General features: G+C 37.2%; 1 protein-coding gene across 1 annotated transcript in view; it reads left to right on the top strand.

Annotated features, from left to right (window-relative positions):
- PPEF1 (protein phosphatase with EF-hand domain 1) overlaps positions 1 to 15,784 on the top strand; it is a 119,536-nt gene that overhangs the window by 34,460 nt on the left and 69,292 nt on the right. Inside the window, exons 4-6 of the mRNA XM_027835428.1 lie at positions 147 to 207; positions 9,088 to 9,251; positions 14,174 to 14,288. Of these exons, the coding sequence (XP_027691229.1) occupies positions 147 to 207; positions 9,088 to 9,251; positions 14,174 to 14,288 (340 nt within the window). The remainder of the gene's footprint in view (positions 1 to 146; positions 208 to 9,087; positions 9,252 to 14,173; positions 14,289 to 15,784) is intronic.

Here is a 15,784-nt window from a genome sequence, read left to right on the forward strand (position 1 = left end):
CAAGTCCCAGATCCAATTTCCTTGCCTGTCAGTATACACCTTTGGTTCTATGCTTTCCTGATTGCTCCTGGTCCCCAAACAGAAACACTTGTAAAAGCTATGTGTTTTGTGACTTGGTTGACATTTTTTCTTTTTTTTTTTTTCAGCTAGCCAACTTTTTCTCCTTCATGCTGGAAAATTATACACCAAATAACAAGGAAACTTCAGGTAGGAAGATAAGTTGAAAATAAAATTAAGAAATGACTTTGAAAGATATATTGTCTGGTGAGGCAAAATAAAGGACTAAGAAGAATAATCAGGAGGCTACAATGAAAAGTTACAAGTATTTTTGAACCCTTAGATAACTCTATTACTACTACTACTACTACTACTACTACTACTACCACTACTAACGTTCATACAGCACTTTAAGTTTTGCAAAGTGCCTTACATATGTTATCTCATTTAATCCTCACAACAATCCTGGGAGATAGACGCTACTATTATCCCCATTTTAGAGATGAAAAAACCAAAACAGGCACAGGTTAAGTGACTTGCCTAGGGTCAGGATCACACTGCCAATGTCTATGGTGAGATTTGAACTCAGGCCTTCTGAGTCCAGATCCAGCTCTCTTTCTCTTTCGCCTCCCTCAGCCATGAAGGGTTACTTTCACCATTCTCTCTACCAATTAGGAGAGTTTTAGGCAAAATACTCCAGGCTGCAAAAAAGGTTTATATGATTTCAGTTGATTCCAAGAGGATAAATACTGATCAGGAAGTTGAGATTAAAAGAGGTTAAGTGACTTGCCTTGGGTCAATACAGATTATAAATGTCTGGAAAACTCATTCTATGGGAATCGGATTTTTGTAAAATTCTATTTTACAAATATATTCAAAGGCCAACACTATATCCACTACAGCACCCAATCTTCATTATTCTCTAAGAATATATAGCTATGAACAAATGAGAATCTGAATGTATTTTCTAGGAGGCAGTTTCCAGGCATAAAAAGCACATTACTTTTTTATCTGACTTCCTATTGTTTACTCCATTCAGAATGCCTATGGTATTTTATGATATCTTTATAAGCTAGATAAAAGCCCTACCAAGACTGGTGGGATAATGATTTGAAACCTCCTTGCAACTTTCTCAAATAGACTAAAGTGTTTAATGTTCCATGGAAGGCTTCTTAATAGTAAATATTTCCTGAAATCAAATTTGATGGAGAGAGAAGGAAAAAAAAAAGTTTTTCTCATTATATTTGTTGTAGATCTTTGCAATCAATTTCTCTTCCTGATCTTCAGTAAAGTGACTTCTAAAAGGAAATCTAATAATGGAGAAATGTGTCTATATTATCTCTGTCAATTGCCCAGTAATTTCTTCTGGCCTATTCAACTGATAATTCATAATCTTTTAATTCCTACTGTCAAGTATATAGAATTAAACTGAAAATTTCTCAATCACCCAAACCATACTTAAAAATACCAATGATCTTTTGAGAAAAACTTAATATCATCTATCACATCTTAGAATTTAGGCAATATCTGACTCCTTAGAGTTTCTAGATAGTTACACAATAATTAAGATTTTCTTCTTTCTCACATTATTATTTATCAGATACTTCCATTTTTCAGAACTGAAATAAGGAGTAAAGACCATGCTCTCTGCATAAAGATTCTGGCCAAATTTAGGACCATTTCTATGTTTTCCCATTGATGCCAATATATTTTCCTTTTGAGTTGGTAACTTCTATGATGAAGTTAGACTTTATATTCAATGTTTTCTATTCTTCTAAAAATTAAATGTTTCATTGATATGTTTATTTTTTTTTTACATTTTTTTTGCTGAGGCAATTGGGATTAAGTGACTTGCCAAGGGTCACACAGCTATGTAAATGTCTGAGGCTAAATTTGAACTCAGGTCCTCCTGACTCCAAGGTCAGAGCCCTTTTCACTGCACCACCTAGCTGCCCCATTTAATTTTTTTATGCATTAATCATTAACCAATAACACCGCTCCACTACTTTCTTTTATAAAAGCAACAATAAAATAATATTAAAGCAAAACCATCTAATGCAGGCACCATGATTGACAGAATGTATAAGGTTTTGCTCCTATAAGTGACCACCTCCCAATAAAGAGCAAGGAGATGTGTTCCAACATTAGTCATCTAGAGCAAATATTGGTCATTGTGTTTTATCTCTGCTATCCTTTCACTTCACTTTCATTCATATTACTGTAATCACTGTATAATGACTTTCATGAAAATCTAGAGAAGGGAGGATATTTAGGAGATCTTGAATTATTTTTTCCTTTGGTTATTTATTAGCTTTACATGGAAAGTATGTAAACTTTATTAACAACACTGGCCTAATTAAAAATATATTTTCTTCTCAAAATTGTTTTCTGTTTATTACTGGCTATTATGGGGCTATCTAGGTGGATTAAATTGGTTGGGTGGGCCAGAGTTTTGGTTGAAGTTAATATATTAGATTTTATGTTTTTATAGTTCAATTAATACCCTAATGGAAAAACATTGTCCAAAGGTCAAAGTTTGCACTTAGCATCTCAGCCAACCATTTCTTAAATGTATGCCATTAGTCACAAGCAAGGGAGTATAGATTGCTCTGTACTGAAAAACCTATCATTACTCCTGGAAAATATTGGAGCTGAGCTAATTATTATCTATCAGATCCTTATGCCAAGGAATTTAGTACCAGGCTTTAAGGGTTCATCTCTATCCTAATTTCTGCCTGTATTCTAAGGTATTTCAACATATAGGTTAATGTTTTCTTAGGCACTCAAACCCACCTCCCCAGTTCCTCAATTGTCTCAATTCCCATGACCTATTCCTCCATTCTCCCTTAACATCTCCGAAGGATCCTTAATTCCCACGTCACCCACATTACTTCCATGACCAAGAATTGTGATATTCCCTTCTCCAACCATTACCTCTTATCATTCCCTGTGCCTTATTCCTCCTGAATTTATCCTCCATCCTCACTGGAGCCTTTAGTCTCTCTGTCTCCCATCCTTTCCCAGGCTATTCTGGCTTCACTTTCCTATCTTGACCCTATATCTAGCCAATTCAACATTACACTATCCTCTACTCTTGTATCTTTTGATCTTACCCTATCATTGCTTTATCTTGTCAATCCTCAACCCTGGATTATTCTCACCATCCACCTCCTCTTCCACTCATGTGATTTGAATGCACTAGAGGTAATCATACAACATATAGATATGTTATACTACAAGTTTAAGTTACCTAATATCAGCTATGTCTCACTGCAAGCGAGGCGACTTTTTTTTCCATCTCTAATTGACTATCACTGTCTCCACAGTAACTATTCTGAAGCTTTAGCTCTGCTTAGGCCTCTTATATCATTCACTTACCTCAACTTTTTATGATCTTATCTCTGACTTTACTGAGAAAATAGAGGCCACTTCCGTAGAGCTCCCTCTTCTTCCATTATCTACATCTCAAAACTCCTCAATGTCATTTCCTATTCCCTCCTCCTTTAACCTAGTTTCTGATAAAAGATCTCTTCATCAAGGTTAACCCCTCCACTAATACCCTTTATCTTATCTTCTCTTGTCTTCTGCAGATTGCTCTCACAATTATTTCCCTCCTCTTCTCTCTTTTTCTCTCTTCCTTTCTAATATGCAATCTCTCCCTAACTCCTTCCCTAGTGCTTACAAATAAGCCCAGGTCTTCCTATCCTTAAAAAAATCCTTCACTTGCTCCTACCATCCCCTATGCTTTCAAGCTATAGATTTCTCTTCCAAGGCCAAACTCCTAGGAAAATTTATTGGTCTCTACTTTCTCTCTTCACCTCTTTCAATCTGACTTAAGCCTCATCACTCAGCTTAAAACACTTTCTTCAAAGAAATCAATAATCTCTTGATCGGTGAATCTAATAGTCTTATCTCAATTCTTATTCTTTTTATTTATGTGACCCAGAAGTCTAGCAAATATGGTCTTCATACTTGACCAGAGAGAGTCAAAACAGAGAAAAAAAAATGTATAGACCAACATATCTAATGAACATTGATGCAAAACATTTAAACAAAATATTAGCAAAGAGACTATAGCAACATATCACAAAGATTACACACTATGGCTAGATAAGATTTATGCCAGGAATGCAGAGTTGGTTAAATATGTAAGTAAAGCTATGAACATAACTGGCCATATCAATAACAACTACAAAATCATATGATTATATTAATATATGCAAAAAAGGTTTTGACAAAATGCAAAACTCATTTATGCTGCAACACTAGAAAAATAGAAATTAATGACACTTGCCTTAAAATGATAAGCAGTATGTATCTGAAACCCAGAGTCAGCATTGTATATAATGGAAATAAGCCAGAGTCTTTTCTAGTAGTACCAGGAATAAAGAAAAGATGTTCATTGTCACCATTACTATTTGATATAGTTCTAGAAATGTTAACTCTAACAATAAGATAAGAAAAAAATTGAAGGAATAAGCACAGGCAAAAAAGAAACAAAATTATCACTTTATGCAGATTATGTGATGCTTAGAGAACTTTAGAGAGTCAGCTAATGATTTAGCTGAAACAATAATATCAGCAAAGTTGTAGAATATAAAATAATTCCAGACAAATCAGCATTTGTGTTTATTACAAACAAAATCCAACAGGAAGTGACAGAAAGAGAAGTTCCATTTAAAATAACTACAAAATGCAAAAAACATGTGAATCTACCTACCAAGATATGCACAGAAACATATAAATACAATAGCAAAACATTTTATGAAAATAAAGACATACCAGGGGTGGAGCCAAGATGGCGGAGGGAAAGCAGTGACTTGCTTGAGCTCTCCCCCAAATCCCTCCAAATACCTGTAAAAAATGGCTCTAAACAAATTCTAAAGCAGCAGAACCCACAAAAAGACAGAGTGAAACAAATTTACAGCCCAAGACAACCTAGATGGCTAATTGGAAAAGTATATAGCGCTGGGCAGGGAGAGGAGCGCAGTTCGACATGGGTGTGCAGGTTGGAGCAAACCTGGAGCAGGCCTCAGAGGATTGAATCACAGGCAGCTGTGGTAGTTTCCAGACTTCTCAACCCACAAACCCCAAAGACAACTTAGAAGGTCAGTAAGAAAAGTCTGTTTCTGCAGTGAGGTCTCAGCCACAAGTCCTGAGCGTGCCCCTGGGGCAGCGGCTGCCTCCTGAGCTTCCAGCCCACAGACTGAGGGGGAATCAAGTGGCTGATCAAAGGGGGATTGCAAGGATCTCTTTGCCAGTGCTGAGGCAGGAATCTCTTGCTTTGGCAGTGCTTGGATCTGGGTCACAGTTCTGAGGGGCAGTCCTGGGGCGAGGAGGAGTGCTGGCGTGGTGGAGCTTGTTGTGGAGAGGAAACACCTCTCGCCTTATTATAACACCTTGGAAGAACCGAAAATTTACAGGTCCCTAGAAGTACCTCTGAAAACAGATGTACAAACCCCCAAAGCTTGAGACAGTACACTCTTCACATTGGAAGCAGAGTCAAGTAATTGGCCGGGATCATGAGTAAGCGGCGCAAAAAGAGTCAGACTATATTATCTTACTTTGGTGACAAAGAAGATCGAAACATACAACCAGAAGAAGACAACAAAGCCAAAGCTCCTACGTCCAGAGCCTCCAAGAAAAATATGAATCAGTCCCAGGCCTTGGAAGAGCTCAAAAGGGATTTTGAGAAGCAAGTAAGAGAAGTAGAGGAAAAACTGAGAGTGATGCAAGAAAATCATGAAAAACAAGTCAACAGCTTGCTAAAGGAGACCCAAAAAAATACTGAAGAAAATAACACCTTAAAAAATAGCCTAACCCAAATGGCAAAAGAGGTCCAAAAAGTCAATGAGGAGAAGAATGCCCTAAAAAGCAAAATTGGCCAAATGGAAAAGGAAGTCCAAAAGCTTACTGAAGAAAATACTTCCTTAAAAATTAGAATAGAGCAATTGGAAGCTAGTGACTTTATGAGAAATCAAGACACTGTAAAACAAATCCAAAAGAATGAAAAATTAGAAAACAATGTGAAATATCTCATTGGAAAAACAACTGACCTGGAAAATAGATCCAGGAGAGAGAATTTAAAAATTATTGGACTATCTGATCAAAAAAAGAGCTTAGACATCATCTTTCAAGTAATTATCAAGGAAAACTGCCCTGATATTTTAGAACCAGAGGACAAAATAGAAACTGAAAGAATCCACCAATCTCCTCCTGAAAAAGATACCCAAAGGAAAACTCCTAGAAGTATTGCAGCCAAATTCCTGAGTTCCCAGGTCAAGGAAAAAATATTACAAGCAGCCAGAAAGAAACAATTCAAGTTTTGTGGAAACACAATCAGGATAACACAAGATTTAGCAGCTTCTACATTAAGGGACCACAGGACATGGAATATACTATTCTGGAGGGCAAAGGAGATAGAATTACAACCAAGAATCAGCTATCCAGCAAAACTGAGTATAATCCTTCAGGGGAAAAAATGGCCATTCAGTGAAATAGAGGACTTTCAAGCATTCTTGATGAACAGACCAGAGCTGAATAAAAAATTTGGCTTTCAAATACAAGACTCAAGTGGAACATGAAGAGGTAAACAGGAAAGAGAAATCATAAGAGACTTATTAAGGTTGAACTGTTTACATTCCTGCATGGAAAGATGATATTTGTAACTCATGAGACCTTTGTCAGTATTAGGGTAGTTGGAGGGAAAAAATCATATGTATGTCTGTATATAGATAGATAGATAGATAGATAGATAGATAGATAGATAGATAGATAGATAGAGGGCACAGGGTGAGTTGAAGATGAAGGGGTCCTATCTGGAGAATAAAATTAGGAGAGGATTATACTAGGAGAAGGAGAAAGGGAGAGGTAGAACAGGGTAAATTATCTCACAAAAAACAGACAAGAAAAGGCTTTTACAATGGAGGGGAAATGGGGGAAGGTGAGAGGGAATGAGTGAATCTTATTCTTATAGGATTTGACTTAAAGAAGGAATAACATACACACTCAATTGGGTATGGAAATCTGTCTTACCCTACAGGAAAATGGGGGAGGGAAGGGGACAACAGAGTAGGGGGATGATAGAGAGGAGGGCAGATTGGGAAAGGGGGTAATCAGAAGCAAATACTTCTGAGGAGAGACAGGGTCAAAAGAAAGAATAGAATAAATGGGGGGGCAGGATAGGATTAAGGGAAATAGAGTTAGTTTTTCACAGCATGTCTACTATGGAAGTGTTTTGCATAACTGCACATGTATAACCTATATTGAGTTGCTTGGCTTTTCAATAAGGTTGGGTGGGGAGGGAGGAAGGGAGAAAATTTGGAACCCAAAGTTTTAAAAACACATGTTTAAAAAAATGTTTTCACATGCAACTGGGAAATAAGAAATACAGGAAATGGGGTACAGAAATCTATCCTGCCCTACAGGAAAATAGAAGGGAAAGGGGATAAGAGAAGGGGGGGAGAGATAGAAGGGAAGGCAGACTAGGGGAAGGGGTATTCAGAATGCATGCCATCTTGGGGTGGGGGAGGGGTGAGATGGGGTGAAAATTTGGAACTCAAAATCTTGTGAAAGTAAATGTTGAAAACTAAAAATAAATAAATTTATTAATAAAAAAGAAAATAAAGACATACCTCAATAATCGGAGAAATATTATTGTTCATGGATAGGCTGAACCAATATAATAAATATGACCATATTATTTAAACAATTTTACCTAATCAATGCCATACCAATCAAACTACCAAAGGAATACTTTATAGAGCTAGGCAAATAATAACAAAATTCATCAAGAGGAAAAGAAAGGCCAAGAATATAAAGGTAAATAATGAACAAAGTAGGAGAAAAAAGAAACTAGTCATGCCAGAGGTCAAACCATGCTCCACAGCAGTAATAATCAAAATTATTTAATACTTATTAAAAAATAAAGAGGTTGATCCGTGGATAGGTATACAACATACTGAAGCAACAAACATGGTAGCATAGTGTTTGATGAGCCCAAAGTCCCCAAACTAATGGGATAAAGACTCACTATTTGAAAAAAAAAAACAACTCCTGGGAAAACTTGGCAGCGTGCTGAGAGAAATCAGGATTAGACTAACACTTCATACCACACACCAAGATAAACTTCAAATGTACAATGCAGTATATATCAAATGTTATACTGTAAACAAATTAGAGGAACAAGGAAGAAACTGCCTTTCAGATCTATGGATAATGAAAGAGTTCATAACCAAACAAGAAAGAGAGAGAGAATTAGAGAAGATAAAAGGGAGAAATTGGATTATATAAAATTAAAAAGTTTTCTTCACAAATAAATTCAAAGCAGCTAAAATTACAAGTGAAACCATTAAGTGGGGATAATCAGTTGCCAAATCTTTCTGTTTGGCAAACCCCTCCAGTATCTTTGCCAAGAAAACCCCAAATGGGGTCACTAAGATTCATACACGACTGAATAACAGTGACTTCCTATTGCTTCTATGATAAAATACAAACTCTTCTTTTTAACTGTTAAAGACCTTCAGAATTTGGTTCTAACCCATCTTACAGCTTCATTGGGTATTACTCTCTCCTACATTCTGCAATCCAGTCCAACTGACTTTGTTCCTCATACACAGAACTATGGCTCCCGTCTCTGTGCCTTTTCACTGTCCCCTATCTGTGCCTGGAATGCACTCCCTCTTTACTTCTGCTTCATAGATTCTCTCTCTTTCTTTGAGATGTATCTCAGGTGCCATCTGCTATGTGAAGACTCCTGATTTTCCCAACTGCTAGTACCTTTCCTCCCAAATTAACTTGTATTTGTTTAACTACTTTGTATTTCTTAACTTGATATTTATGCTGCATAGAATTTAAATGTACTTGTTATCTCATTAAAATATATGGTCATTGTGAGTAGAGATTATTTCATTCTTTGTCCCCAGCACTTAGCTCCATGTCTAGCACATAGCTGGCACTTAATACTTATTGATTGGATTTGACTGTGGTCATTTAGTTAATTCAGAAATATCACCATGATTTTTCTATATGAGAACAGTGTTGTGTTTCAACAGTTATTTTTTTTCTTCTAAACTATTTTTCCCTTTTCAGAAAGTCTGTCTCAGCTTTTTATCAATACAAGAAAGAGAAAATTGGACCCAGAAACTTTTATACGTAATATAAATGTTCCAGATACTTATTATGGTCCTCGGCTGAAATTCCCTCTCACTTTTTCTGATGTCATCCTTCTTATTGATGCTTTCAAGGAAAACCAGGCAAGTAGAGATATTGGAGCTATACTGATTCAAACACACGTATGTCACCTGCATTTTGACAATGTTGAAAATGTTTTTAGGAACGTTATTTTCCTCAAACCAACACTTGTTAAGATAATGATGGTGATGAAATAACTTACCTCTTTTCAACATTTTATAAAACACTCTTCCAAACAATTGGACATTTCAAACTCATGAAGTTTGTAAAGTTGTAAAAGTATTGCTACCTTCATTTTGCAGATGAGCAAAAAGAAAGGTTAAGTGACTTACCTAGTCATTAATTGGGAAAGTGGGGACTCAAACCCAGATCTCCTAACTTTTGTTTCATTTTCTGCTTGCATCACACTTGCTCTCTGAAGACATGCAACTCTAAAAGACCAGTTTGAGCTTCTGAGACATGGTGGCCCACTGGTAGGCAGCTCATGTTCAGACATGACAGCCATGCTAGTACTTCTGTACAATGCAACATATTTCGAAGATTAGTTTCTGGCTCACTCTCTAGGCATGTAAAATAACAGTAGTTCAGGTTTAGACAGGATTTTATAGATTATTATCTGAAAGTTTCAACCTTGTAAGGAAGCCTGGCCTTCTAACTTGCCTTCCACTCTAACTCGCTAACCAAATTAATATTCTCTTTTTAATATGTTTGTCCCAACCTGTGATTTCATTGGCATAGGGAACTCTTAAATGAGTTATGCAGATAACTATGCACCTTTACACATCAGTAAATCCGCAATAAACAATTTTAGCTTGAGTTTTGGGAGTAAGGGAGGGGTATAGTACTGAGAAGTTCTTGCCCAAGGTCACCCAGTGAATCAGGTGAGCAGTGAGCAAAGTAACATCTCCATCCACTGTGCCATGTTTCTAATACATATTTTCCTAGTTTATAGGCTCAAATTTATCTAACTTAGTGTTTCCCCAGAAGTTATTTATAGTTGAATGCCTTGTAGTTGTTTGCTCGCATTTTTGTCTTTTAATAATTGATTTATTTATTTTTTTGGCTTGGTTTAAATAGTTGCAGTAAGATTTAACTAAGCATCTTTGTTCTAGTTTGGGCTTGTCCTACTTTTTATTTGGTACACTTTTGTAAGCCTATGGTAGCTACAAGCTATATCTAAAGCAGCTTCCTATAATGGTAGTTCTGCAGAGAGATCAAATGATCTTCAAAGAATCAGTTTCTAATGTATTCATGGGAACATGTACTCTTAGAATTGGAAGGGACCTCAGAGGCCATTTAGAATAGCCTCTGCCTGAATCATGAATCCTTTCTATGACAACTCTGATAAACAGTCATCCAGCTTCCATTTGAAGACTTTCAGTGACAGAAAACTTAGTACCTTGTAAAAGCAACCCATTTCATTGATGGACAGCCCCAATTATTTGGAAGTTTTTCTTTATGTTTTCTTACTGTGTCTTCTAGTCATTATTCCTGGTTCTGCCTCCTTGACCTAAACTGATGGAGTTTAATCTAACTTTTTAAATGGCAGGACTTCAGATACTCCAAGATAAAAAAAAAAATCATGACTCCTCTAAGTCTTTTTTTCGAGGTAAAATATCCTAACCACCCCTGGTTTCTTTCTATGGATTAATTTGATATCTTAAACTCTTCTGCTCCTCCTTCTATCTCAATTGCTTTCTTTTTTCATTATTTTGCATTTACCTGTAGCACATTTTCTATAGGCAGGACACACTTGTATTCAGGAGAATAAAGGAATGTATAATTATGTGACGAAAATAAGGTTGCGGTTCATGATATTTTATTTGACCTTCTTGAAGGAATTTTGTATTCCTACTGAGTTCTTGTACTTTCATACTATAGTAATGTCTATAATAGTTTTTGAAACAAGATGAGCTAGGTGGAGAAGTGGGTAGAGTTCTGGCCCGGGAGTCAGGAAGACCTGAGTTCAAATGTAGCCTCAGACACTTACTAGCTGTGTGACCCTGGGAAAAAATCATTTAACATCTATTTACTTCAGTTTCCTCAACTATAAAATGGGGATAGCAATAATATCTATCTTACAGGGTTGTATTGAGGACCAAATAAGATAATAATTATAAGAGTACTTAGCACAGTACCTGGCCCATAGGAAGCACTATATAAATGTTAGTTGTTGTCATTGTTATTTTTATTATTATCACTAGCTGCATGACCTCAGGCAATCATTTAACCTCTATTCACCTCAGTTTCCTCCTTTGTAAAGTGCAGATAATAATGGCACCTACTGCTCAGGTTCTTTATGAAGGAAGTTACATTTATAAAGTGCTTAGCACAGTGCCTGTATAGCATATACAAGGTGTTATATAAAAGCCAGCTATTTTTATTTTAAAATGTAGTCACACTGAAGACTTGCTCCTTTTCTTTTCATATTTACTGATCAGAGACCTCCAAAGAAAAAACGAATCCCTTCTCCTTCCAACCCCCCTGGTTTGTACGCCCTTATTGTCCTTGTTTCAATAGATTGCTATCACTAAGTATTTTCTCTACAAAATCAGTTCAATCCATTCAACCCACAACCCTTTGAGCGGAGTTTGGTGTCATCTTCCACAGCTTTAGCAAGAATACTTGTATCTTATCTGTAAATGTTTGAGATTGCTCATTTTCTTTGTCACACACATTTCCTTTTTGTCTGAACTCCTTGAGAAGAGTGTTTGTTCTGTCTGCAAGTTATGGACCGTCTCGATATTAAACCTAATTTACATGGGAGTTAAGGCAGGGGCGTGGGAGGCCTTCATCATGCTCTCCACATACAAGACAATATTGCAACACAAGTTAAGAAATGTCCCAAATTGTGTTCTTGAGACAGGTGACATAGCTTTGCCATGTATGCAACAGGTGCCCTCACTTGGATGTTGATTTGGTTTATGAAATTTAAGTGGAATCATATACTAATGGAAACCTAGAATTGGTAGGGACCCATACCTTACTGGAAAAATACATCCCTTTACCATGTCCCATGCAATCTCTGACTGATGGTAGATGGTGCTGAAATGATTATTATTACCTGGGTGACCTCAGAAAAGTCACTTAACCTCCATTTTTTTCTTTTTCTCAGTTTCTTCTTTTGTAAAATGGCACCTACCTCCCTTGGTCTTTGTGAGGATCAAAGGAAGTTATAACACTGAAGTTCATCCAATATCTTAAGGGAAATGGGGGTATGAGGGAAACAGTGTATTAGGGCAGCTAGGTGGTAAGTGCTGGACCTGAAGTCAGGAAGACCTGAGTTCAAATCTGGCCTCAGACACTTACTGTGTGACCTTGGGCAAGTAACTTAACTGTTTACTTCAGTTTCCTCTAAAATGAGCTGGAGAAGGCAGTGGCAAACCACTCTAGTATCTTTGCCAGGAGAACCCCAGATAGAGTCATGAAGAATCACACATGACTGAAAATGACTAAACAAGAAGAAAATTACTGTATATGTTTAGGTTGCACAGATAATATGGAACATAGGGATAGGGGTGGGGTGTGGACCTGTGATTTCATCAGCATGTGGAACTCCCAGGTGAGGAAAACCTCCTATTCCAATGCAAGAGGACACCTCGGCAACATTAAGCCTTGGAGAGTTTTTTAAAGCAGTTAGAGATTAAACAACTTTCCAAGGTATATACAACATACATTTTGTATCAGAGGCAGGATTCAAGCCATAGTTGAGCTTCCTGGCTCTGGGGCCAACTCTTTGTCCTTTTAGCCACCTGTTTCTATTTAGGGTTCCATATTTTATTTGCTGAAAGATAGAAGTAAAGAAAGTTATGCTACATAACTCTCCTGGGAAACTATCTGATTGACCGTAAATGTACCTCAAATCACCCATGCACAGAGGCTTCTCAGCGTTCAATGTAGCATATAAGGGTAGGATGTTTTGTTTTGTTTATATACTTGAGAATGTAGTTCCTTTGCCTCTGGCAGTTCAATTTTATTTAACAGCATCCCGTCCTTACAATTAGCATAGGTGTCTAGTGTCAGTAAACAGTCAAGGTGTAAGTAGATATTCAACATAACTATGCTTTAGGGATAGAGATTAGACCTGTGATTGCATTGGTATAGGGAACTCCCAGGTGAGGAAAATCCCTTTACTAACATAGGTGAGCACCTTCTCTGCAACTATAGTGTTAGGAGAGAGTTCAGATTTAGCCTCTGACGCTATCTGTGTGACTCTGAGCAAGTCACTTCACTTCTGCCTCAGTTTACATATCTGTAAAATGAAGATAATAATAGCCCTGCCTCCCAGGGTTGTTGTGAGGATGAAATGAGATAATAATTGTAAAGCACTTAGCACATTGCCTGGAACATAGTAAGCACTATATAAAAGTTAATTGTTACTATTATTATCATAGCAGTGATGCCAAACCCAAATAGAAACAGGGGGCACTAAAGTGTACTGGATTCCTGTGGGTTGCATATTGACTTAGTAATGTAATATTATCTGTTTTATTATATATTTTATTTATTTACTTTTATTATACTTTTTAATTTTCTTCAATATTTTCCAATGATATTTTAATCTGGTTGTGTTCTCACTCAGGGGTGTTGTGGAATGCATGCTGAGGAATACCTCTGTTTAGAACATTAAAGGATTAAATGGCTACAGAGCCAGTGTATATCAGAGACAGGACTTGGAACTAGCTCTTCCTGGCTTCCAGGCCACTTCTCTATCAACAACAACCATTGTTTCCCCATTTGATCATGGGCACCCCCTCATATTCAAACCTCAGTCTCCTCAGGACTCTGCTTTCCTTTTTGATTCTCCCATTACCTAAAACCCACTTTTTATAAAATTTCTTATGGATAAACAATAAGGTGGATTATCTGCCTGAAAATAATCTGAGGGATGGCTAGGAAGTTTAGAAACAGACTTGAGCGACCCACATCTAGGTAAATGCCTATGGGTTTCAATACAACGATGTCCTTGATTTTTTCTCTACAGATACTGCATGCCCGTTATGTGCTACAGTTATTACAAGAAGTCAAGAAGGTCTTGCAACAGTTGCCAAATATCGTTCCGGTATCATCCACCGTATCCAAGGAATTAACAGTCTGCGGTAAGGTCAAACTCTGAGCAACCTCATAGAAACTGCTGATTTTGCATAATTTTAAAAGGTGAAAGTTGCCCTATATTAAGAGGAAAAAAGTAATAATATTGAATTATCCATGAGGATAATTCTAATTTCCATTCTCCGCCCTTCTCCCCACCCTCCACCCCCAGTTGTATGTAGGAAATAAGCATGTGACAGGTAAGAGATTATCAGTATTTTCTTAAGGCACACAATTTTCTAATAGAGAAGACCATTTACATGCTTTCTTCTTTCCCTGCTCTTAGCCCCATCAGTCCACTCTGCCTTTCCTCAGAATTCGTGTTTCTAGTATTTGTGATTTCCCATTCAGCTTTACTTCTTGGAACTGGGCTCCATTGTGCTCCCAGTAACTTCATCATCAGGAAACTCAAATCCTTCAAGATTGCATCAGGCTTGGTACTCACACCTTATACACTCAGTACACTTTTGCGTTCTGATGGAAGGGTTGGAGGATGGAGTAAGGAACTCCCCCCAAAACTCCATTTTAAGAGGATTCTTAGACCAGCCACATCTTCCTTTCCCCCCTTCATTTCCCAATTCCTCCTTCAGACTAGACTCCAGGGTTTCCCTCTCCCCTCCACCCCTACTCTTTTCGGATTTCTTTTGTGTATGGTTTTCTCCCTATTTTGAGGGCAGGAACTGCCTTTCTTTTTCAGATTTGTAACCCCAGACCTTAGCACAGATCCTGGCACAAAGCAGATGCTTAATAAATGTCTGTTTATTGACTGAATGGATTTCTTACATTGGTTATGTGGTTGAAGGAAGATAAAAAAGATGGTTTTAGACATTAAACCGTTCTCAGGCTTTGATCGTTGCTATAGCATTTCCCAGTTGGTCTTTAGCTTTTAGAAAGAGCAGGGACATTTTAGAAATCTGTTCCTTCTGGTGCTAAGTAATAAGATTTGAGATTTTGCTACAGTGTAGGCAAGCCTGGCAGGATGTTGCTTTCAGATACAGTACACATCATAGTTCATTGCAACTGGTGCAAAGCGTGCCTGCAACTGTCATGGAAAGGCATGTGGAATAGCAATCCCAGTAATTGTTGAGCCTTCAAGTCACAAAACAATGATGGTTATTCTTGATATCAGGTTTCTTCCTACCTTCCTTCTTGCCTTCCTTCCCTCCTTTCCTCTTTTCTTTCTTTTTCTTTCTCTTTCTTTCCTTTCTTCCTTTCTCTTTATTTCTGTCACTCTTATCTTTCTTTCTTAAAAAAAAAAACCCAAAACATTTCTCTTACCCTAGCAGATGGAATAAAATTTGACAATCTAATTAAACCGTTTCCATGTCTAGTATCTATTATTGGCCCCAGGGTCTTAATTTAACAACTTGTACTGAGATGTATGAGATGGGAAATGGGTGGCTCAGGTGTTCAATGAACAAGGGTGAGAAGTTCATTCGCTGCCTTGATTGGATTGTTACCTCGTAGTTCATATTATCACCAGGGCTGTTGACTTCTACAACCA

This window comes from Vombatus ursinus, unplaced genomic scaffold (genome assembly GCF_900497805.2).
Source record: "Vombatus ursinus unplaced genomic scaffold, bare-nosed wombat genome assembly UNPS02014814.1, whole genome shotgun sequence".
Lineage (NCBI taxonomy): Eukaryota > Metazoa > Chordata > Mammalia > Diprotodontia > Vombatidae > Vombatus > Vombatus ursinus.